This window comes from Cupressus sempervirens, chromosome 5 (genome assembly GCF_028749045.1).
Source record: "Cupressus sempervirens isolate cs-2001-9-10 chromosome 5, ASM2874904v1, whole genome shotgun sequence".
NCBI lineage: Eukaryota > Viridiplantae > Streptophyta > Pinopsida > Cupressales > Cupressaceae > Cupressus > Cupressus sempervirens.
The window spans coordinates 624,566,650-624,590,261 of NC_143122.1; the positions used below are offsets into that span (position 1 = coordinate 624,566,650).

The following is a 23,612-nucleotide window of genomic DNA, read 5'->3' on the forward strand; positions in this document are numbered from 1 at the left end:
GGGGTCATCACAAGTAGACACATACATTCTGAAGAAAAAAAGATACAGTTTGAAGCAAAAATTTAAAACATGCGTTCTAAAACAAGACATTTCAAGGTTTTTTACAGCAAATTGCCAATTAGTAATCACTGACACTAATTTACATGCAGATATAAAACAAGCCATTCCAAGATTTATGCATACAATAAACTTACACAATATACTACAGTCTACTATACTGTATACAGTATGTTAGTAAACTAACTTCTTTTTAGTTTTTATCATATTATAAACATTATACTGGTCTGATTTGCAGTTTTTTTTGAATCTGATTTCTTTTCAACTTTTTATTTTCTATGTGCAGAATGTCAAGTGGGGGAAGATATCCGTTGTGGAATATTGTGATCGTATTCCTAGGAATAAAGGTACAGGTGGATGAGCTAGAATCAAATGTAAACATTGTCCAACAGAATGGCAAGGAACTTACATAAGGGCAAAGGCTCATTTCCTTAGTATACCTGGAAAAGGTGTTGAGCCTTGTGAAAATGAGGCAATACGTCTTGAGGCCATGAGGGATCGAGAGAGGGCTAATGGGAGAGTATATCTGAATGTTAGCTCCTCTCATGCTTCAACAACAGGGACACCTACTAGCACCACGATTGAAACTCAATCTCTGAATAGATACAAATGCATCTTATAGTAGAGGTGTGGCAGCACTATTAGAAATAGGGAATACTGCGGGGCTGGGGCGGGGGGGTGGGGTGTGAATTAGTATTCTACAAACTTTAGCCCAAAACTGGATATTATTAATTTCCTTATAACTTGCATATGAAAACGAACTAATTATACTGAATAGTAAACATAACCATGCAGTAAGAGAACTCATAATACCATATTTTGTTAACTAGGGAAAACTTAGCTAGGGGAAAACCTTGGTGGGGATGGTACCCACAAAATGATCCACTAATCAAAAGTATGCGGTTAAAGATATTGACCCTGTTAGGAGTCTATTACATGCATATAGTGTCTCGATCCTTGTTAGAGGACTTAGGCCTTGTTAGAAGCCTCAACCCTGTTAGGAGTTGGTACATATACATATACAAAATGTTGTACAAGCTGAGCCCACTGCCCAAACATGTAACCTACAAATTAAGTTCTTCAATAGAAGAGATAATTACAAAACCTCTTTATAATGCTGATATCCTCAATATCTGCTCTTTGCCTTTGCTGCTTATCACATAACTCACAATCCTCTAATGATACATTAGAATTCGCATCACATAAAGTTCACAGTCTTCCTTATATGCACACTTTATTTTGCATATTGTAATCTGCCTTTATACTTTTGTAACATAAAACATTGTCCAGTCGACCTTCAAGCTTTCACATGCTTGGCTAGATAGAAAATCAACTCTTGCTCTCTTGGGGTAACATCTAGGATGTTGTCACTAATTAGTCAAGTAATTATTTCATAAACAAAATAATTCCTTAACTTATAATTACCCATTTTTTGTTATGCTCTATTCCTTTCTGTATACTGCCGTAACTGGTAAAATTGTTATATCTTTTTCCGTACTGACCTTACTGACTCGCGCACTTGAATACGTCATCCTGGCACTTTGTGCGGTCCGTACCTAACTGCGCACGTGCCCATAATGCCTCAGTGATTTGTTCATATCAAAACTATATTTGTTCTGCCATATAACGTAGCTGATACTTAGACAATTTTCTAACTTCTAATCACATAATCTTCATCTTCAAGATCTGCCTTTCTTAATACTAGATATATGTTGCCATTAATGACAACTCCAACTTATCTACTTAACCAAATTGCCAAAAATCTTCCCCTTTGGCATTGATGGCAACATATGGGAAAATTGGCCAAGTCCCAAAATGTTGATCAAAACTTTACAAAAACTTGGCCTTAACAAATTTCACAAAACTTTAAAATTTGTGGATCATCATATTTTATAACCATATTTTCTTATATCTTCTATTACATTTTAATTTCCCTTTTGACTATAATACTTCGCACGATTACTGCCCCCTTTTATACATAATATAATTTTCCTATATTACTCCCCCTTTGACATCAATGACAAAGATGTCAAAATCTATATACAAGTCAAAATTGTGAATCTATACCTTTGTACTCAGGTGGATAGGTGTGAAATGCAGTCATCAAAACTTGTCTTCAGGCTCTCAAAGTTCTTTTTCCACGAGTCTCTGACTCCCTCTGATATGCTGAGAAGAGCATAAAGTCCATAGGATGCTACTTCTATTGCATTCAGGTCAGAGTAGACAAACTTCTTAAAAGATGTCTTTGCCTTGAGACATTCCTCAATCTGCCACTCTATAGTTGCTATCTATAGAGATAAATGTTCTCTCAGAAGTGAGAACCTCTTGGTTATTCTTCCTTTGTTCATTTCAATAAGACTTATTTCATCATAAGTCTTTCCTATTTGAACCTCAATATCTTCAATCTTTCGGTCTGGCTGCTAAAGCTGATCTACCAATGCTTGTAGATCTTCATGCTTTCTCTTCAGTTCATTATCTATATCCTTGGTGAATTTAAATGACATTGCTCACTTAGCATACAACGCTTTACCTTCTTGCTCACATCTTTTTAGCTCCTTGATGCATGTGTCAAGAGCTCCAAGGTCATTTATGATTTTCTGACAGATAGTGTCAAACATATAAGCATCATGCTTTCTCTGGGATTGAATGACTGCAATGTCAGACAAACTTGTGAACTCAGCATCAAAAGCTTGTACTTCAGCTTTTGCTCTGTCCTTTGGGTCTGATTCTATCAATTTTACAGTCAAGGTGGTTTGAAGTTTCTCCATTACATCCATAAGAGATCTTTGTAAGCTCTTCACCTTTCTATTTTTATCAATGATCTTGCTTAGTGATGTGATCAGTTCAATTTGATCATCATTATCAGAACCTGTCAGTGCTGCAAGTGTGAGGGGTGTCCTAGAGGAACTAGGTACATTTGCCTTCTTTTCTTCTTCTCCACTTCTTCGTTTCTTTTCTTCTCTTCTTCCTTTTTGTCTTCGTCTTCCTTCTTCTTTTCTTCCTCTTCTTTCCTCTTTTTCTCTTCCTCTTCCTTCTTCTTTTTCTCTCTCTTTTCCTTCTTCTTTTCTTCCTCTTCTTTCCACTTCTTCTCTTCCTCTTCCTTCTTCTTCTTCTCTTCTTCTTCTCTTCCTCTTCCTTCTTCTTCTACTCTTCTTCTAGCCTTTTCTTTTCTTCTTCTTTCCTTTTCTTTTCTTCTTCTTCTTTCTTCATCTTCTTCATCAGAGCTGGTGTCAGTGGTCAAATTGCCAATATTGGGGTTATAATCCTTAAATGGATCTTCAACTATGTCAACCATGACCTTTGTGCTGTCAATCTGCATTGTGTCTGATCCAATAGTAATCTGAGGTGTTGCTGCTGCTGCCTTATTCAGATCTACCATCATTTGCACAATAGTCTTTTCTGTCTCTTCATTGACTTCCTGATAATTACCTCCCATTATTAGTATGGCTCGTCTTTTTTTTAAGGTAAGGTTCAAGATTCTTCATTAGGATGGCTAGGTGTTTATCTCTATCAATTTGACATTATAATTTTCTGATTTGATTTTCTCTTATACCTTTGTCTTCATCAGCTACTCTTGTTCTTCTGTTCATTAGTCTCTCATAGAGATCTTGAGGTATCTTATCCTTAATATCTTCAAATATCTTATTAGATAAGATTGTAATGTCCCCTTTTTCTAGGGCATTATAATTTTGTGTTACCGGCTCACTTCGCCTAGGTTTTGGGGGCGAAAAGGTTCTTTACGGGGTTTAGTTCGAGGTTTGGCCTAGACATTTCCAGTTTCAGACCCATCAGAGCAGTTTTGGTAGGTTGTTCGGATACTTACTATTTTTAGTAAGTAAACAGTGCTCAGTATTCTTGATATCCCAAGGTTGGTTTGGAAGCGTCTTGTCGAGAGCTTTCCAACGAGCTATTGCACGTGCTTGTCTGAGTTCATTTGATTAGTTATTTTAATGCCTGATGATTATATGGTTTACTCACTAAGTGACTATTAAAGTTCATTTAACTTGTCACTTTATTTTTAAAAAAGGTACTATGTTCACTTAAGCGACTAAAGGACAAAAAAGGTGCTTTATCCCACATTGCTTAAAAGAGCGTGCATCACATTGGGAAAAGTGATAAAGGTACACCAAGCCCCACATGGGAAGATATGAAGATTATAAATTTAAAACAAATATTAAGCTGGGAGCTGGAAACAGTTATTGGTTATCTCTTCGAGGACACAAACCCTTGAAGAAGCTTTTGGAGGTTGGATGCAAACCTAGCCTTCTTACAGGTTTTATTTACATTTGCCAATCTCACTATTATTTCTGTTTATAAGATTGGATTATTTGGATTATTGCATGTTATTGTATTGCTGTTATGTAATATAGTAACGTCTTTGGCGGATATCTGAGTTAACTCTTGGTTTATATATGTACTTTTTGAATATTGGAGTAATAAAACAAGCTTTTTTGAGTTTTCTTATATGTAAATGTGCTGGTTAGAAATCAATTAAAGTTTTAGAATTTATATTGAATATTGGTTTTCTGTTCGGGTTTAAATCTGCACTTTTATATCACGGGTTTTTGGTAAAATATCTGGAAAGGGATATTACAGTGGTATCAGAGCTGGTTTTCCTGCTAGCCTGTGAAGTTTATTCGAGAATCTAGTGATCATATTTTTGCTTCAGATTTCATAGTCGAATGGGACTATATAGCAAATAGCAGGTTATGGTGTCGAGTTTTATTGATTCAGTGGAAAATATATTGGGTGATAATAGTAAATAAGTTTTTCTTGTTACGTGAGCACCATCATAGTAGCTGGAGGACATCTACAAGAAGAGAGAGAGACGACACTCCAAACATCAACTGATTACCGAGCTTCCAGCAACCTCTACAACTAATATATTTGCCCCACAGTTGACAGAAGTTCATCGTTTTGGAACAACACATGCGGTACAAGGGGTTTATGATGAAGCAGGAGTTATGGGATTTTAGAAAGGAGTAATGCCAACTCTTATAATGGTGAGCAATCCATTCATTCCGTTTATGCTTTATGAGACTTTATTAAAGCGCCTTAGAGCCAAACTTGCATTGAACAAGCTAGGCTTTCAAAGCATAGTGCTGTAGAGATTTTCTTACTTGGAGCACTTGCAAAACTAGGTGTTTTCATCTGTATACTGTAAACTGGTGGCAATATTTGGAGGCTGACAGTAAGTATTTCTCCCTCGAGTTAGGGTCGGGTCATAACTTGGAGGCCACGAAATTATAGGGGGTCATGTGTGGCAATTTGAATCTAGATATCTCTCAAGCTTAGCCATCTCTGCAAAATATTCTCACTTCCAGTCGTGGTCTTGGTTATCGGTGGTCCTTCCACAGTGGCAAGGACATGAGGAGAGTCAGTTATCGCAGCAAGAGAGCTGGTCCAGACAGGTAACTCATGGCATCAAATTTCTGACCACAACATATTAGAACTGGCCTGCATGATACATACTGTTCTTGATGTTGTCTTCTAGGCTAATGTCGGGTGTGGTCATTTGCAATAAGAGACCCCGATATATGTTTGTCTTCAACATTACGGAAATTGTGGTGTAGTGTTCCGTTTCCTTTCAAACTTAAGCAGTAAGGTAATGACTTTATGAGCGCCTTTCCTTTAGCTCAGTTGAATTTAATAGCAGAGGTGTACCTTATACACTTGGTCGTTCTAGAAGATTGGCTATATTTGCTCGTGACCCTGATGGAATGCTTTAGAATTTGTGCAAGTTGAGTAAATTTCTTGAAGTAGGGAAGCTGTTGATTCTGTATAAAACTAGAATGCCCCTTCAGGGTTGTGATCGTTTCTGTACATTATTATAGATTTTTGAGACACAAATTTCTCCTGGTAAGAATGCATAGCCATTGTCACAAAATAAAGAGGTAATGCATTGTGTCTTACTGATACCTGCAGTTGATTCCTTGGCGAGGATTGTAAAAATTATCATGCAATAGTGTGGAAGAATTGTGTAAATGGAATCTATGAGGAACAATATTACAACAATTGTACATTTGTGTACATTATAATAGTTTTTAAAGCTAGGGGTCCCTCCTTGCTAAGAATTTAAAACTATTGTCACAAACAAGATGCATTGTGTCCTAATTATAGTTGAAGTTGATTCATTGGTAAGAAATTGTAATAATGATGATATACTTGTGTGAAAGAAATTTGTTATATTGAATCTAGATGAAGCTAAGCCTGAAAAGATTGTAGAGGCAGCAATAAAACTACTGCCACTTATAGGAACTGTTAATTTGGAGCGTAAGAGGATCTCCTATAGGTGTTGTTGGACGGGATAACAACAGGTATTCCTCTTGAGGGAGCCGTATTTTTGGAAAAAGTGGTCACGTTGGGAAGCAATAAGAGTATAATAGCTGGAGATTGAAATGCCATTACCATCTGCCCAGTCATAGTTCTGTATTCCAGCCGCAGGAGTAACAGTAGAAATGTGTTGAATGAGCATGAATAGTCGGGTTCAGCAGGTGTTAAGTTGCAGGCAACCTTGGAACTAGGACGAGTGCATTGGGAGTAATTTAGAAGTTGAACTAGTCCTACCATTATGATGCATTCCAGCATTATGACTGACTTGATTTCATTGTAGATGTTTTAAGCCCAGATCATAACTCTTTGATCAAAATTTGGGAAGTTTATTACAGTGTTTGGCATTCAGTCAGAAGCAATTTCAAGAAGTTGGAAGGTGCCATCTATTTTTCGCAGGGGCATATCTCAGTGCAAGTTATCCACAGGTGCTAGTTCAATAGCTATTTCATACAAGCAACAGTACAAGCAGATTTTGATCAGTCTTTTAATACAAGTATAGAGGACAGGAAGTTGTTGAAGACGCAAAACATGGCTACGACAAACCTTCAAAAAATAAGAATTCAAGGTACACTCGAGATGGGCAAGTCAAAGATCCTTATGAATGTAAAATTAAAGTAAGGAGATTGTATGGTGATTATAACAAATTTTCGGCAAAGCTTCAAAAGGAATTTTCTTTCATTGATTATGTGGACCTTCAGCTAGAGCTGCAAAACAAGACGGATGTGATAAGACATAAAGGCTTTGATTTGGCTCGAGATCTTCTTGCAAAGGACAATTACAAAAATCTGCATAAGGAAGATATCAATCAAATTGATAATAGTACTAAAAAGGAAGAGCAACCTTTGCATGATAATGACACAAGTATATTGATAGGTAATTGGGAGACAAAAGTATCTTATGGAGCTGTTTATGCTAGTCCTTTTGACGAGCATATTGATGGCCTAGGTAGAAGAGTTGACTAAACCGCCAAAGTTGGCGACTCCCCATCTTATTTAGACATGGAAAACACTAGCCTCTTATTTGGTGACATGGAAATTAACTTGGGTAAATTTTATGGTGATACTAGACTAGAAATTATGTCAGATTTTGGGGAGCAAATGGACCGCAATGTTGGCATAATAGATGATCAAGCACACGTTGAGTTAGATGACATCTGAAAATGTTGATCCTCTAGGTGATGAAAAATCAGAAAATTCTATGGAGAGCAGCCCACTTGTGTTCGAAGGAGATGGTCAAAAACCATTATCGCTCCTTGATTTATTGGATATGCTTTTGGTCAAAGAGAACAAGATTGTCCAAGTGTTGACAAGGATGGATGATTCTTCCAAATTGGTTGAGGATCTCATGCGGAAGATTGTGACAGAAGAGAGACATGGTAGTGTATGTGGTATCACAAGTCCTCTCTTACATACTATTTTTGGAACCTTGAAAATGATAAAATATGATTACTTGCAATTATTAATGGATAGAGATCTAGCCATAACATTTGGAAAGGACAAGGAGAGTGAGGTAGATGAGCTATGCCTTTAATTGAGCTAACGCATTACTCCATCCACAAAGTTGAAAATCAAATGAGTGGGGCAGCCACTCATGAAGAAGATAACCGTAGTTTGAGGGCACAAGAAATCACGGAAATCGTTGAAGGAATTCATAAAGTGGGTAGATGTGAAGGCAAACAATGTGATTCAATCACCTGTTCCTTGTTTGAGACTTTCTATGGTGAGAAAAATTCTATGGATCAGCAAGTTGATGAGTCTGAAAATTCTGATTTTTATGATAGCAGCTATACATTTTCATAGGAGCACATGGATAGTGATACAACAAGTGAGGATAATTCAGAGATTTCAATTAATGGTGAATCTTCCTTTTATGAAGGCTTTGACATAAGCAAGGGTACTTATGGTGGAATAGGAAGTTCAAATTTATCCTTAGCATGCTCTAAGGGATTTTTCAGCTTACCCAGAGTTTTATCACCCAGCTCTTACGAGATGGCCACGGCCTACTTTTTGATTGGTGATTTTTCTTGATGGTATATTCCAGTTATCAGTGATTTGCCTGTGTATGTTGGTAATATATTCACTGATTCTATTTGGCCTTCAAGGGTCAATGAGTTATTTGCAGATGAGTGGGGGGAACACACATTGCCGTATGTTCCACATGAGGTGTCTACATTTTTTATTTAGCGGGATATTGAAGACAATGTTAGCACTCATGATGTTGGTGATTTACCAACCACTCTTTCCTTTACCCAGAATCATGTTGATTGGGTAATCGGGGATCTATGTGTTAATAGTATCTTACATCTGGTGGATTATGCTGTGTTGTTACACAGTGACATGATTATGATATGTGTGCTTCAGCCTTCAGACACATCAGAGTTCTAGGAATTAGGATTACTCCGTTTTCACCAGGGTGATATGATGGTGGAGTCAGATTGGCTGGATCTGTCATTGTTATCGGTATAGTTATTGTAGGAGTGGTATAGTGGTACAAAGGTACAAATATTACAGGCGCTGGTCAGTAGTATCTCAAACAGTGCATGAGTTCTCACTTGGGATTTAGGGGGAGCATCCCTATGTATTGCCTTTTATCGGGGAGCTAGGAGGGGAGTTTAGTCGTTATCATCTTGGGGTGGATATTGGTATATTGCCGAGCTCCCATCATCACTTGATAGTAGAGACTTGTAGGGTCACTCATGGAGTGAGGCATTCATTCTGATAGAGGGTATTGGTACACAGGGTAGTAGCACATGGCAGTTGGTGTCCCTTAATGGTGAGCCTTGGGATCCTGGCATTCAGTTATTTGGCATATTGATTCTTATTGATTGTTTCACCATTCCGAATTTGGGAAGACGCATGCCGGGTTACATCGGCTGAGGAGTAGAATCTCATTCTCAAGGTGAGTATGGGATCCTGGCATTTAGTTTCTGTAGGTATGAGCGAATTGCTTGAGGGCAAGCAATCTTTGAGAAGGGAGGCTTTGTAATGTCTCCTTTTTCTGGGACATTATAATTCTATGTTCCCAGCTCACTTCGCCTAGGTTTCGGGGGTGAAAAGGTTTTTTACAGGGTTCAGTTCGAGGTTTGGCCTAGACATTTCCAATTTCAGACCCATCAGAGCAGTTTTGGTAGGTTGTTTGGATACTTACTATTTTTAGTAAGTAAACAGAGCTTAGTATTCTTGATATCTTAGGGTTGATTTGGAAGCGCTTTGCCGAGAGCTTTCCAACGAGCTATTGCACGTGCTTATCCAAGTTCGTTTGATCAGTTATTTTAATGCATGATGATTATATGGTTTATTGACTAACTATTAATGTTCATTTAACTTGTCACTTTATTTTAAAAAAAGGTACTATGTTCACTTAAGTGACTAAAGGACAAAAAAGGTGCTTTATCCCACATTGCTTAAAAGAGTGTGCATCACATTGGGAAAAGTGATAAAGATACAAGTAGCCCCACATGGGAAGATATGAAGATTATAAATTTAAAACACATATTAAGCTAGGAGCTGGAAACAATTATTGGTTATCTCTTCGAAAACGCAAACCCTTGAAGGAGCTTTTGGAGGTTGGACACAAACATAGCCTTCTTACAGGTTTTATCTACATTTGCCAATTTAACTGTTATTTCTGTTTATAAGATTGGATTATTTAGATTATTGTATGTTATTGTATTGCTTTTATATAATACAGTAATGTCTTTGGTGGATATCTGAGTTAACTCCTGGTTTATATATGTACTTTCTAAATATTGGAGGAATAAAATAAGCTTTTTTGAGTTGTCTTATATGTAAATCTGCTGGTTAGAAATCGATTAAAATTCTGGAATTTATATTGAATATTGGTTTTCTGTTCGGATTTAAATCTGCACTTTTATATCACGGGTTTTTGGTAAAATATCTAGAAAGGGATATTACAAAGATCATATGCCTAATAATAGCATTTTCAAGGTCCAATCCGTCTATTCTAGTATAAAGGCGATAATATTTGTTTAACTATACAAAATTGCCTTCATCAATGATTGCGCTGTTTAGCTTCTCAATCTTAGGCTTTCATGCCTTTCTTCTAGTGGTCGCAACTTCTGGTTGCTTCTTTATTGGCTTTTCAAGCTTTGTCTGACCTTGCATCTTCTTGTTCGGTATACTTGGAATAATTTCCTTATGCCTCTTTCCTGGTCCAGTTGCCATGGCTTTCATTCTTTTCTTTCTATGAGAGTCAGGTGACTCTTGCTTTACCTCAACCAATCTTACTGACTTGCTCTTGACTTCAATTACTTCCACCTCTTCCGATTGCTTTGTCAGTGGAATAGCAGGTGTGATAGGTGTGTGTTCTTGTGACACTGCTGCATATGGTGGTAGAGGTGCTGCTGTAGATGGTGCTGCTATTGTGACTTCCTCAAATGGTCCTACTGAAGCCAAGGGTGATACATACACCATCCCTTGCTGACCTATCTACCTCATACCTGTGATGGTTTACCTTATTGTAGTCACATATTCTGCTGTCATTCCTGCTTGTTGCATTGTCTTTTTCATCATAGTTTCAACCTTTCTTTTTTGTCTTCTCAATCTGTGCTTGGCTGACTAATTGCATTAGTTCATCATATGTTCCAAACCTGTCAAATTCTTCATCTTTATCATATTTGAGGATTATCTCTCTACATATCCCTCAATTTCCTCCCCTGTCACTTCATAGCCAAGTGGCTCAACATACAACAATCTAGGCTCAACTGCCTCAATATATGTGCAATCAGTATCAATCATGAAACAAATATCATTGTTATACTTCTCCACCATAGTGGTTGGTATTCTATATCTTCCCTTCATTTCATTCTGAAAGGTTTTCGTAATAGGGCTTGCGTTGTCAACAATCTTGTCAATAGGATACGTGTTATGCATTTCAGTTATCTTTTCCATGGTATACACTTATTACCACTAACTTAGCTATTGATATTTAAGGAAATCTTTTAATCAGATGGAAAAACATGTGAGTTATTAGTTATTGGAATATGAATTGACTACCCTTAACTTTCTTGATTCTTTTAAGGTTCTCAATCAACTATCCTCTTAGGATCTGACTCGATTAACCTTTTCTCTTTCAATACAGACTTTGTAGGCTGCTTGAATGAACCCTGCTGCCATATCATCACTTCTTGAACTAGAGCATATCTTTGTTGCAATAATTTTAACATCATCTTGCTTGATTTTTCTTATCACTATCCCTCTTCCATTATGGACATATTTAGTGTTGTCAAGTACCATCTTAACAATTTTCTCATTAACTGGTATATTGCTCTCATTACATAAACCAATAACTTCATGAACTAGGTTAGCTGATATTTCAATTACATGATCCACTAACCAAAACTTTCCATCATGAATTCTGTTAAGTATGATTTTAGTTCATTCTTCATTGTCAAACTTGTAGAGAAATAGGAATTTCACTAAATTATTGTTCTTCAGATGATCAAACTCTTGCTTAAAACTCATAGCCTGATTATAAACATATTCTTCTCCTACAATCTCAATTTTACTTCTGAGATAACTGCATATGTCTTTGAAGTGAATGATGCTTTCCAAAACTTTTGAAAACACGACACTAAGTTCGTCCACTATGGGTTTTGTTGGATTAACTTTCATTTAGGTCTTGCTTCTTCCTCAACGTTATGAATCAAAGACTTATCCATGTTTATCACAAATTCTGGTTTTTACTTGACAAACTAACTCTCGAAAATCAGAAAATAACTTGATTACGCGAAATGTAGGGTTTTCTGAACTTCGCAGTTCAAGTCGCCTTCAATTTTCTCTTAACTGCTTCTTAACTCTTCGCACGATCAAATGGTACACAGGATCTCATTCACATCCCTTAAATCTCACCAAATCAATCTCCGCATTAATTACGCAAGTATGCAATTCGTAAAAAGTTGTTTATGGTTACCACTAAACTTGATTTCTTTTGCGCGCTCACATACGATCTCCAAATGACATGTACTCTTAATTGTAGCTTTGACTCATCATGCACTATCTCATACTAATTGCGCAAGCCTTAACTCTTCATCTGCTATCTTTCTGACTTCAACCTAAATAGGATGAATCACAAACAATTGTTGACTTCAATCTTCCTTCAGGTGCATCAAATGATTGTTCTCCAATACTATATACGAGCTTGATGGATCTTTTGCTTTGACAAATACTTCTTTGAATTCTTTCACATGTTCTCTTAACTCATCTTTCTGATTGTTATTGCTGCTATCATTTATCCTGACATTTCTGTTGTTGTTCCTTCTGAAATTCAGATTCTTGTTGATGTTACTCATATCCATTCTGCAAAATCTTGCTGTATGACCAAAGTTATTGCATAGCTGGCATATTGGTGCATTGCTGCTATAATTAGGTCCAGGCTGGTTAACAGGTGCTCTACAAGTTCTGGTAATGTGTTGAAGGTTGTTACATTTGTAACACACAATGTTGCTCCTTCTTCCATTAGTTCCTTCATTTGATCTCCTTCTTTCTCCTGCAGGGTTAGTACCTCTAAACATTCTACTATTGCTATATTTACAATCAAATTTAGGTTTCTTACAATCAATTGCTCTATGACCAAAACCATGACAATTGTAACAATAAAAATTAGAAACATGTTTAAATGACTTACCTGTATAGTCTCTTTTCATATGACCAATTTCATTGCATGCAAAGTATCTACCTTTGAATTCATAACTTACTTCCTTGGGTGATTCAGCTTGTTCAGTTTGCTTCGGTTCATCAATTTTCATAGGTTGATTTGTTTGCCCAACTTCTTTTGATGTATCTTTAGATTGAATGGATTCAATCTTATCTTGCTCATCTGTCTTATGTTTAGGTTGCTTAATAACTAGAGCTGGTTCCTTTCTTGCTTCAGATTTCTTGGCTGACTTTTCTCCAGTAAAATATCCAAGACCAGTCTTATCATAGGAAGGTCTTTGGAAATATAATTGCTCATCAATTTTCTCACTATTGGAATATAACTTCTCTAATTGTTGCTTAGTCTGGGTTAACTCTCCTTTCACAATAGTGTTGTAATTCTCAAGTTTTGCATGTTTTGACTTGATGGATTCATTTTCAGATGTCACTTTTGTAAGATGGGATCTTGGATCTATATTTTTCAGATTTCAAACCTGACTCAACTTTGCTATCATCTTTCTTCAAACTTAGCTTCAGTTCAGTAATCTTCAACTCATGTTTCAAAATCCCATTTTATTTAATCAATCTTGAAACTTCATAACTATCTTTTGTTTGATCTTTAGATTACTTTTTGGATTTGAGATGATGAATCTCATCTGTCAATTTTCCAATGTAGTCCTTTGCATCTTCATATCTCTCTTTCAGGTTGTCTCTTTCTTCTGTGAGAATATCAATATTCTCAAGAGTTTCTTCTGGGTTCTTCGTAACTGTTCCATATCCGTAGGGATTTTACTCAAGTTGTTAAGTCTCTTCTAACTAACTATGCTTTGATCCCAATTGATAGAAATGGGGAATACTGAGAGGGGGGGTTAATAAATATTCTACAAATTTTAGCCCAAAACTGAATATTATTAATTGTCTTATAACTTGCATATGAAAACAAACTAATTATAATGAACAGTAACCATAACCATGCAATAAGAAAACTCATAACACCATATTTTGTTAACTAGAGAAACCTTGGCCAAGGGAAAACCCTAGTGGGGATGGTACCCACAAAATGATCCACTAATCAAAAGTATCTAGTTAAAAATATTGACTCTGTTAGGAGTTTATTACATGCATATAGTGTCTTGGTCCTTGTTAGAGGACTTAGGCTTTGTTAGAAGCCTCAACCCTTTTAGGAGTTGCTTCAATCCTGTTAGGAATTGGTACATATACATATACAAAATGTTGTACAAGCGGAGCCCATTGCCCAAACATGTAACTTACAAATCAAGTTCTTTAATACAGGAGATAATTACAAAACCTCTTTACAATGCTGATATCTTCATTATCTGATCTTTGCATTTGCTGCTCATCACATAACTCGCAATCCTCTGATCATACATTAGCATTCACATCACATAAAGTTCACATAGTCTTCTTTAGAAGCACACTTTACTTTGCATATTTTAATGTCTTTATACCTTTGTAATTCACAAAACATTGTCCAGTCGGCCATCAAGCTTTCACACGCTTGGCTAGATACAAAATGAACTCTTTCTCTATTAGTGTTGACATCTAGGATGTCGTCCCTAATTAGTCAAGTAATTATTTCGTAATCAAAATAATTCTTTAACTCATAATTAACGATTTTCTATTATGCTATGTTTTTGTCTGTATATTGCCGCAACTGGTAAAACTGTTATATGTTCTTCCGTATTGACAGTATTGAGTCACACAATTGAACACGTCATCCTGACACTCTGTACTGTCTGTACCTAATTGCGCATGTGCCTATAATGCCTCAGTCATCTGTACATATCAAAATTGTATCTATTTTGCCAAATAACTTAGCTGATACCTAGACAATTTTCTAAGTTCTAATCACAAAATCTTCATCTTCAAGATCTGCATTCTTAATACTAGATTTATGTTGCCATAAATGACAACTCCAACTTATCTACTTAGCCAAATTGCCAACAAGAACAACATTCATAGACACACAAGAGACCACACATTGGTAGCTCAAACTTCGTTGAAAGACTTTTGATATGCAAGGCCGAGAAGTAGTTGATGCAGCGATTGTACAATTCGTTTATGAAAATGAAATACCATTTAATGCTGCCCATTCACCTTTCTTTATAGAGATGGTGTGAGCTACCAATAATGGATTAACTGAGTATAAGCTACCAGGGTCTGAAAAGCCCCACATTACTCTAATCGATAAAGGAAAACTTCGATTAGAGTAACAAATGTTACCATTGAAAACTATGTTCCCTCGAGTTTTTAGGATGGGGAGGGTAGGACGGGTTTTCAGGACGACAATTCTTTTTGGCAATGTTGGGGACGGGCGGACGACAAATGGGGATGGCTATATATATAGGGAAAATTTAAAATATACACTGAAATTTGCAAATATACATGTCATTCATATGAAACTAAGAACAAAGCATGTCATTTAAACATTATAGAACCTTAACATACAACATTTGAATGCCATCTAGGAAATAATAACCGATTTCACTACTCAATTGTCAATATGCATATCAATATGTGAACAAAAATATTGAAAAAATTAAATATAAGTTTAGTAGTGAACAATATCAGAAAAATTTGAAAATCTAAATATGCCCAAAGGCTAGAGGGATGCCATAAAGTATCAATGTGTCATCATCATGTTCAAGTTCAACATAGAAAAATGAAGCAAACTACTGCTCCTATTCTGCCTTTGCCGCCATGGCATCAAAATTAGAGTCATCCTCACTATCATCTTCCATAGGAAGCGTAGTCTCATCTAATGGAACCTCAACCAATCTTGGTATTGTGTCATCCTCATCTATCTTGGCCACATCCTTAGGCTCAACATCCCACCACAAAGTTTGTGTTTGCCTATACTCTTGGGTTTGACAATCCACAAGTCGAAGAGCATGATGCATTGTCACTAGCTTCTTTTGCTCTTTTAGAGGTAAGTCCATTTCTTTTGATAGAGTGGATAAATGAATATGTGAACCAATTCCTTTCTACAACTTTGGAACTAGCAACTTGTGCAAGGAGGCGAGTGGCAAGTGTTTTTAACTTAGGCGTATCTCTCCCATGCCAAGTTCACCATTCGATAGGATCTCTCTGTGCCAAAACAACTGTATTCGACCTTGTTTTTGGCTTACACAAGTTTGGGCCACGAAGGTTGATAAAGTCAAGGAACTCTGCACGAAGAGGAGAGGCCTCTTGAGTTGAAGACATCTTATTAATGGCTCTTATGAAGCCATCCAATACCTCGAGATCATCACATGGGAGGCTCCTTCCACCCAATTGTGCATACCATTTGAGATTTAGAGCAAAGGCTGTCAGTTGAAGTGGGGTATTCATCATGTTCCACCTCCGCGTCACAATTGGCCTAATATGCTCATCATAAAACCCCAATGTAGGATCTTTTACTGCAACAATTCTCTTCATCTTCCCCAACATGATGTCAATAGTCTCATATAGGTCTCCCGAACTAGGAGCGACAATATCATTTGAAGATGTTCCTCAGCTGCTACATAGAAATCGCTGTCTTGAAGCCAAGTAGCTTGTTCGACGATTGCAAAGATAAGTTTGCTTCCATGAATACTCACTCGTACAACAACCCCAAAATCAAAAGAAAGCACTAACTAAACACCACATTGCGCAACCAAACAATTTTGCCTTTAAAGGCATTTGAATTTTGAAGCCTTCAGAAGCACACCTCAACTCCAAGCAATATGTCGAAACATCACATCATAATCACACTTTAATAGATATGGGTTATAGAAAATCCGGGCCTAGACTATTTGCATGCCGCCACTTCAACCAGTAGCGTACTCATCACTAAAAAAGGACAGATCAAAAGGATTTCATCCGCCTCCAAATTTGTAAATCCCATGATGTCACAACAATGTGACACTAGGAAAATGATTTAAATAATCGTTTCCTTCCAAAGTGCAAACACCATTCTGCAGAAACTTAAAGCCCTCAAAAAGTTTGAATTTGTCCACCAATGACCCATTCACCCCTACATTAGATAGTTTGTCTATAATTTTGTTGGCTTCTTGAAGAACATGAGACACCCGAAAATCAACAAAGTCCCTCAGAAGGTCTCAAATCCTCTGAATATACTTGCTGAGATACCATGTATCCATCTTCCCTTTCACTATGCCATTCACCACATGTTGTGAACCTTCAAGATAGAGCCTTTGCACTCCCAATTTTTTGGCCATCAAAATTGCCCCAATTGCCGTCAAGCATTCTGCTTCATTGTTTGTACCTTTTGCCAACCTTTTTGTGTTGGGCATGAGGATACTCCTATTCTCATTACGAGCCACATACCGGACCTCGAAGGTCCAAAGTTGCACCCACGAAGGACTAGCAGGCAGACACATGGATCTTGACACCACATTGAGGAAGGTGCTCTTGGTGGGCTTGTGGTGGCCGACATTGCACAATGATGCATGATAATGGGTTGTTGGATGCAACACTTGTCAGCGAGCGGGGAATCCTTTCAAATTAGACTTCATGCCGCTCAATCGGTCACATGCCCAAGAACTGTTTGAAAGGTGGGGCTTTGACTTCGTCGAACCCCTATGGGTTAGGCGGGCCAGAAGGTGTCGATATATTGTGATGGCCACAAAATACTTAACAAAATGGGTAGAAGTGTGAGCATTGCCAGACAACTCTACATTAAGCATTACGAAGTTCATTTATGAACAAATTATAACATGGTATGGAATCCCAATCCAATTGAAAAGTGACAGGGTTGAGTACTTTTTGGATCATGTTATCAAGCTGCTCACTATCGAATTCAAGATTTTCCATACGCTGTCAAGTCCATACTACCCTCGGGCTAATGGACAAGTAGAGGCAACTAACAAGATTTTGGTCAAAGTTATTTATAAGAAAAATAACAAGAATCAGAATTAGATTGGAATCTGCAAGGCCGAATCAAATCGTGAATTGGCCATGAATCAGAATCAAATCGGCTATGAATCAGCAAAATATAAAACTCTTGAAATTACTAATTTTAACATTTTAAAACTTATTTCGACAAATAAAAAAACCCTTAAAATTACTGATTTTAACATTTTAAAACTTATTTCATGCACCCTTTATTGAATATAACTTAAACACACTATAACATCATCAAATAGAATCTAACATACATAAACAAGGAACATAAATGATAAATACATCACACATGTAAAATATAAATTTTAGCTTAAGTAAAAGGAAATCATAGGATCATAATGGGTTACGACATATATATATATAGATAGATAGAGAGAGAGAGAGAGAGAGAGAGAGAGAGAGAGAGAGAGAGAGAGAGAGAATTATAAATGTTGTCAAGTCATAAATGTATGTAAGATGAAGATCCATAAAACCGATGACATGAAATGATAAATGTATGTAAGATGAAGATCCATGAAACACGTCTATCTGTAAACAAAATGAAAAGACAAGTCTATTTGCTCTAGCTGTTGCTCAAGTCTATCTCTCATTTTTCCTCTCTTATTGTCATACTCAACAAATAGAAGGCCTTTTAGAGTTATAAGAAAGAGAAATGTGAAAAAAACTTTAGAAAAGTTGTATTTTTTTAATGTTATTAAGTTGCCCAATTGGGATGCCCGATTTTTTCAGCCAATTCATGGCGATTCATGCCAAGAAATTGTTGATTCGATTCACCGATTCACAAAAAAAAGCCTAGCTTGAATCAAACTGCCGGATTGCATGAATTGTCATGATTCTCGTTACTATGTTTATAAGTCATGAGGAGTCGAGGGCGAAGACTGGGAGGAAAAATTACCCTTTGTGTCATGGGCCTATCATACCCCATACAAGGTGACCATTGGGCACACACTATTCGAATTGATGTATGGGCAGGAGGTTGTAGTGTCAACAGAGTTAATAGTACCGAGTTTGCAAATAACTATTGAACAAGCGTGGCGACATGGAGAGCTTGAGGGAGAGACTTTATGCCTTGAACAAATTAGATGAGAAGAGGGCATTGGCGCGTTGGGCAACTGACGTGGCACAGTAGCGGTGTAAATTTTGGTATGACAAAAATCTTCGTCAGATGAGGTTTCAACTAGACACACTAGTCTTGAAGTTTAATGGAAGGAACGAGATCAAGCTTGGTAAATTCAAAGTAAAATGGTTAGCCCCCTTCAAAGTTTGGGAGGTTAGAGTCAATAGATCGATCAAATTGTGGACACTTGATGGTCAAGAAATCCTTGACATCATGAACGATTTGAAACTCAAGATTTACCACTGAAGGCAGGAAGGCTGAAGGGATAATGGTTCACCCACTGAGAAGAGGAATAATTTAGACTTAGGAATAAAAGAAAAAGAACCAAATTAAATTGCAAGTAAACTAAGTCCGTATGGACGCATGAACATCGTAGACAATATCACAGTACCATACGACAATATTGGAAAACGTGAGACAAATTTGGAGACATACATGACACCATACGACCTTGCGGAGGACATTCTAAGTCACTGTATGCCATGGAAGCACAATGAAGGTTTATAATTCATAGCACACAGTACAGTGAGCTAAAGGCAAACATTCTATGCTATACAACTGCAATATTGTATTGAGCTAATTGGACACAGAGCAACGTAGTGGAGGGAGATAGGAAACACTGGTGTTAAATAGAACTATTGTATGACAACCAAGGGGAGGATAGGCATCATGTGGTATTCATGTATCGTCAAACATTAAGTGACTAAGGGTATGGAAAAGAAGCACACCATATGGGATGACATTGTGAAGGCATCCAATTAAAATCCCCACTGTACAACATGTTGGGAAGGAGAATTTGACTCACTACAACCATCTTAGGAAATATATAGGCATTAGTCGTATGACGCTCAACTAGTAGAAGTTCAAGTACTGTGCATAGAAGAATGGCATCCATGACAACGCTTATTTGCAAAAACAAAGGGTTGGTGGACTTCACAAAGTTGTGTGAAGAAGTAATATGCAAATTTTTATATGCAATCGCGAGGGCAGTGAAGGCAACCCTTAGAGATTGAACATCAGAGAAACAACAGGCTACAATAGTGAATTGACAGCTAGTATTTGAAAAGACTAGGCGTATTGGGTGGCAGAAGAAGGCCAAAATTGTTTGCTGGAGGCATTGATGACTGTACACTAGTGGCAAAATTAGAATACAACTACAAGTCTCTGGTATAGCCAAGAGTTGCAGCTGTAGAGGCTAAGCCCTAACCATTTTCCCTTTCCCTTTTCTGCACAACAGACAAATCAAGAAACTATTATGGACAAGCAACTGTGGAAAGCAAAACTATAGACACAGGCCAACAGTTCAAGTTTGAGCAACAACATGTCCAAGAATGCCCAAATACTACCTTCAGGAGTGAAAGTTGCAGGACGGATTGATAGAGGGAAAAAGAAAGTACAACCAAAAGTACACAGGCCTACAACATCTTATGTAACACATCAGAACATATTGTTTGAAGGGTTGAATGGCTTAGAGTGCCAAAAGTGGTAGCACGAAACTCAAGATAATGACTTCGTAAAGGATAGCATAAGGAAAGCACAGGTAGAATGGATGATAAAAATGCCAGTTTTCTACATTAAGGAATTTGAGGTTCCTTAAGGATAATGATAGATACCTATGACAACCACTCGAAAATGAGTACCTTTACCTATCTGGACCATGATGTAGAAATCTCCTTCAAGGTAGAAGATTTTACCACGGTCTTTGTCATACTTGGATATGCGGAAGGGGGCAAAAAGATTGATTTAAAAGCAAAGAAAATGAAACAGGAGGCAATGGAGCTATTCATAAACATGGTGTGTAGAGACCTATCTGAGGCAGAAAAAGAAGCTCTAACGAGGACTTCCAAAGGAAGAGGGCTAAAGAAATCAGACATTAGAGAGGGATCATGGTGCTGCATTATGGACTTGGTAAAGAGTAGACTTACAAGGCCCATCTATGTTTCAGACATGTCATTTCCGCAAGTGGCTTTGATGAAGGGGATTATGACGGGAAAGGTATATGATTGGGTAACATTGCTTTCATATCGTATGTATGAATTTATGACATTGTAGCATAAAACATTTTATATGCCGCACTATGCTATTGGACTGTTTCTAGATGCGACAACGAGATTGATCCTAGTTGATAGGCTTGAGATCAAGTCAGGATCATTAGCTCCAGAACCTCCCATTATGCACTAACGACATTTGGATACACTAGGCAGACAAAAGGCCATGGCGGGGCACACGAGCTGCAAACAAGGGATGGACTCAGGATTTGAGCACGGGAACATGGATAGTGGCAGATAGGACAACTCATCTAGAAGTGCCACTGATACAAATGATGGGGCCAGCATACAGATGGAGGATGAGGAGGTCGATATAATCACAATGACGCCACTATTGTTCCCACGACCTCTTCTTTCCATGACAACTCATTTGACCACCACTCTAAGGACACACATTCTTGCTTTCAGACATATTAGGAGACCTATTGACATGGCTGAGGCTGTAGTAGTGGTGGAGAGAGCACCAAAGGTGATTCTTGAGCCAAGAGCCATTCCTGAGGCAGTGCCCTCGATACCTGAGACGACCGCAGTTGTGCTAACAGAGGGCATTCCTACAGAGGTATCCCAGACAACGACTACAAGAGAGGATGCCATAGTAGCAGTTCAATAGATAGAGAGCGAGGCATAGTTGGCAGATATGGATCTTCAGATAGAAAGTGATATACCTCATGAGAGTGATGTCATCCCGACAGAAGAAGGGGATATTGCATCGCAACCATTTACAGCTGTAGCCCAGGATACAGGAGCAATGGGGATTGTAGAGATTGAAGACAATACATCACAGGAGCTGCAAGAGCCTTAGGTCCGCCTTAAGGTGATCAAATCAGAGGCGACAGTGACTATAGACATGACACTATTGGCTATGCTAGGGGGAGTTGGCTATATGGAGATGACACTGCCAACGACATTGTAACCCGCACCATGGATGAGCTGTGCGAGTGAGTTCTTGAGACAACAATTTTGGCTTGCCCCTGTGGCAAGGGGATCCTCTATTCAATTCCCGAGAAGGGAGGATATCTTGGCTAGGGCATCAATGACTACAATTGTAGGAGATATTGTGACACCACAGTTTGAGGATGCCCCATATGATGACGAGGCCGCACCAGATGTGGAAATAGCTACATCAGGAGGAAGAGAGGTAGAGACTCTACTATAGATAGAACAAGTAGAAGAGGAAGAGATGGACTATGATTTAGATAATGAGAGAGTGACCTCATACCTTGAGACTCTTGGCAATGTGTTGGCCATGGGCTGTGTGATTGGTCGTGATGTAGTGACCATAACGAACGAGTTGCAGCTTGTTTTAGCCATCATACAAAAGAGATGCCTTGTACGCTTTCAATCTTGCTTTGATGCAAGAGGATGGCTAACAATTGAGACACCAGAAATGATGGCTGATTGGATCACGAAACCGGAGGTGGGACCAGACAACAACACTATGGAGAGGCTTGGCCACGAGGTAGTAGAGGCGTATAAAGGCACCTACTATGCTCAGCAAAGCACCGAGGCTGATAGAGTGGCGGTTGAGAGTTCTAGAGAGACAATAGAGAAGTTAGCCATCCGGTTGGCTACACATGGAGAGTGGGCAGCAGAGCGAGCAACGCTCCAACAAGACAAAAGCATGGTTGAGAAATAGTTAGAGGAGGTTTGAGCTGAGGTGACTGCAATTCGAGCAGCATATGCAAAGAAGAAAGCTGAGCTATGGAGGTTGCAATTATGTTGAAGGAAGCTATAGAGATAAATTCACAAGCATAAGAAGATTTTCAGATTCGCATTGAGAAAGTCTACTAGCTGCGGGAGATATTGGAGTCTACAGGGATGTCTTCTAAGTCTCCTCCTCCTTAGTGTTATGTAGTATTATCATCTCTAATTTGTTGTGTTTAGTCCCAAACATTTTGCATATTGTCGCCCGGAGATGACTTTCTTTTTGGTGGAGATGATGTCGTCGGGCAATCGGGTAGTTAGATAATTTTGTGTAACCGAGGGAAGTTATGGATGTGACGGTTTGCCTTGCAGCCCTTGGCTACTATATGTAGTAGTCTCAGCCACAAGTAAAGGCATGTTATGTCGTGTTATATTGAGTTATGTTATGAGTATGAATCATTGGATGTAATGTGGTACTTGATGATTTATGAATATGAAGCATTCCTGAGTTCTCTATATTTCTGTGTTTAGTACTTTACTTCTGCATTCATGTACTAAATTCCTATTAACCCTTGAGGGGAAAACAAAGTTACCATTTCTATCTGTTGAAATAACTTAGAAAACACCATTACGGGTGTACCAAACTCCACTAAGACAATATTCATAATAGGAGAATACTAAGTGTCACTCAAATCTACCAACATAATTTTTTCTGAGCAAGTTGAGCTGATACAGCTCACAACCCTTCTAACTATGCAATCTACTTAACATCCTTATGCTCCTTGAAATAATCTGCAACCAATTAATAGAGATTACTAGTGGTTCATAGGATCAATTTATTTGAAGCAAAATACA

At 37.8% G+C, this 23,612-nt stretch overlaps 1 protein-coding gene across 7 annotated transcripts in view; it reads left to right on the forward strand.

Annotated features, from left to right (window-relative positions):
• Positions 1-23,612, forward strand: part of LOC149557446 (DNA binding / DNA-directed RNA polymerase) — a 161,530-nt gene that overhangs the window by 51,769 nt on the left and 86,149 nt on the right. Inside the window, exon 1 of one of the 7 annotated variants that reach the window (XM_089832102.1) lies at positions 4,180-4,330. The exons of the other annotated variants lie outside the window; for them this stretch is intronic. Coding sequence (XP_089688228.1) covers positions 4,195-4,330 — 136 coding nt within the window. The 5' untranslated portion in view covers positions 4,180-4,194. Of the gene's footprint in view, positions 1-4,179; positions 4,331-23,612 lie in introns of those variants that run through there. 7 annotated transcript variants of the gene reach the window in all.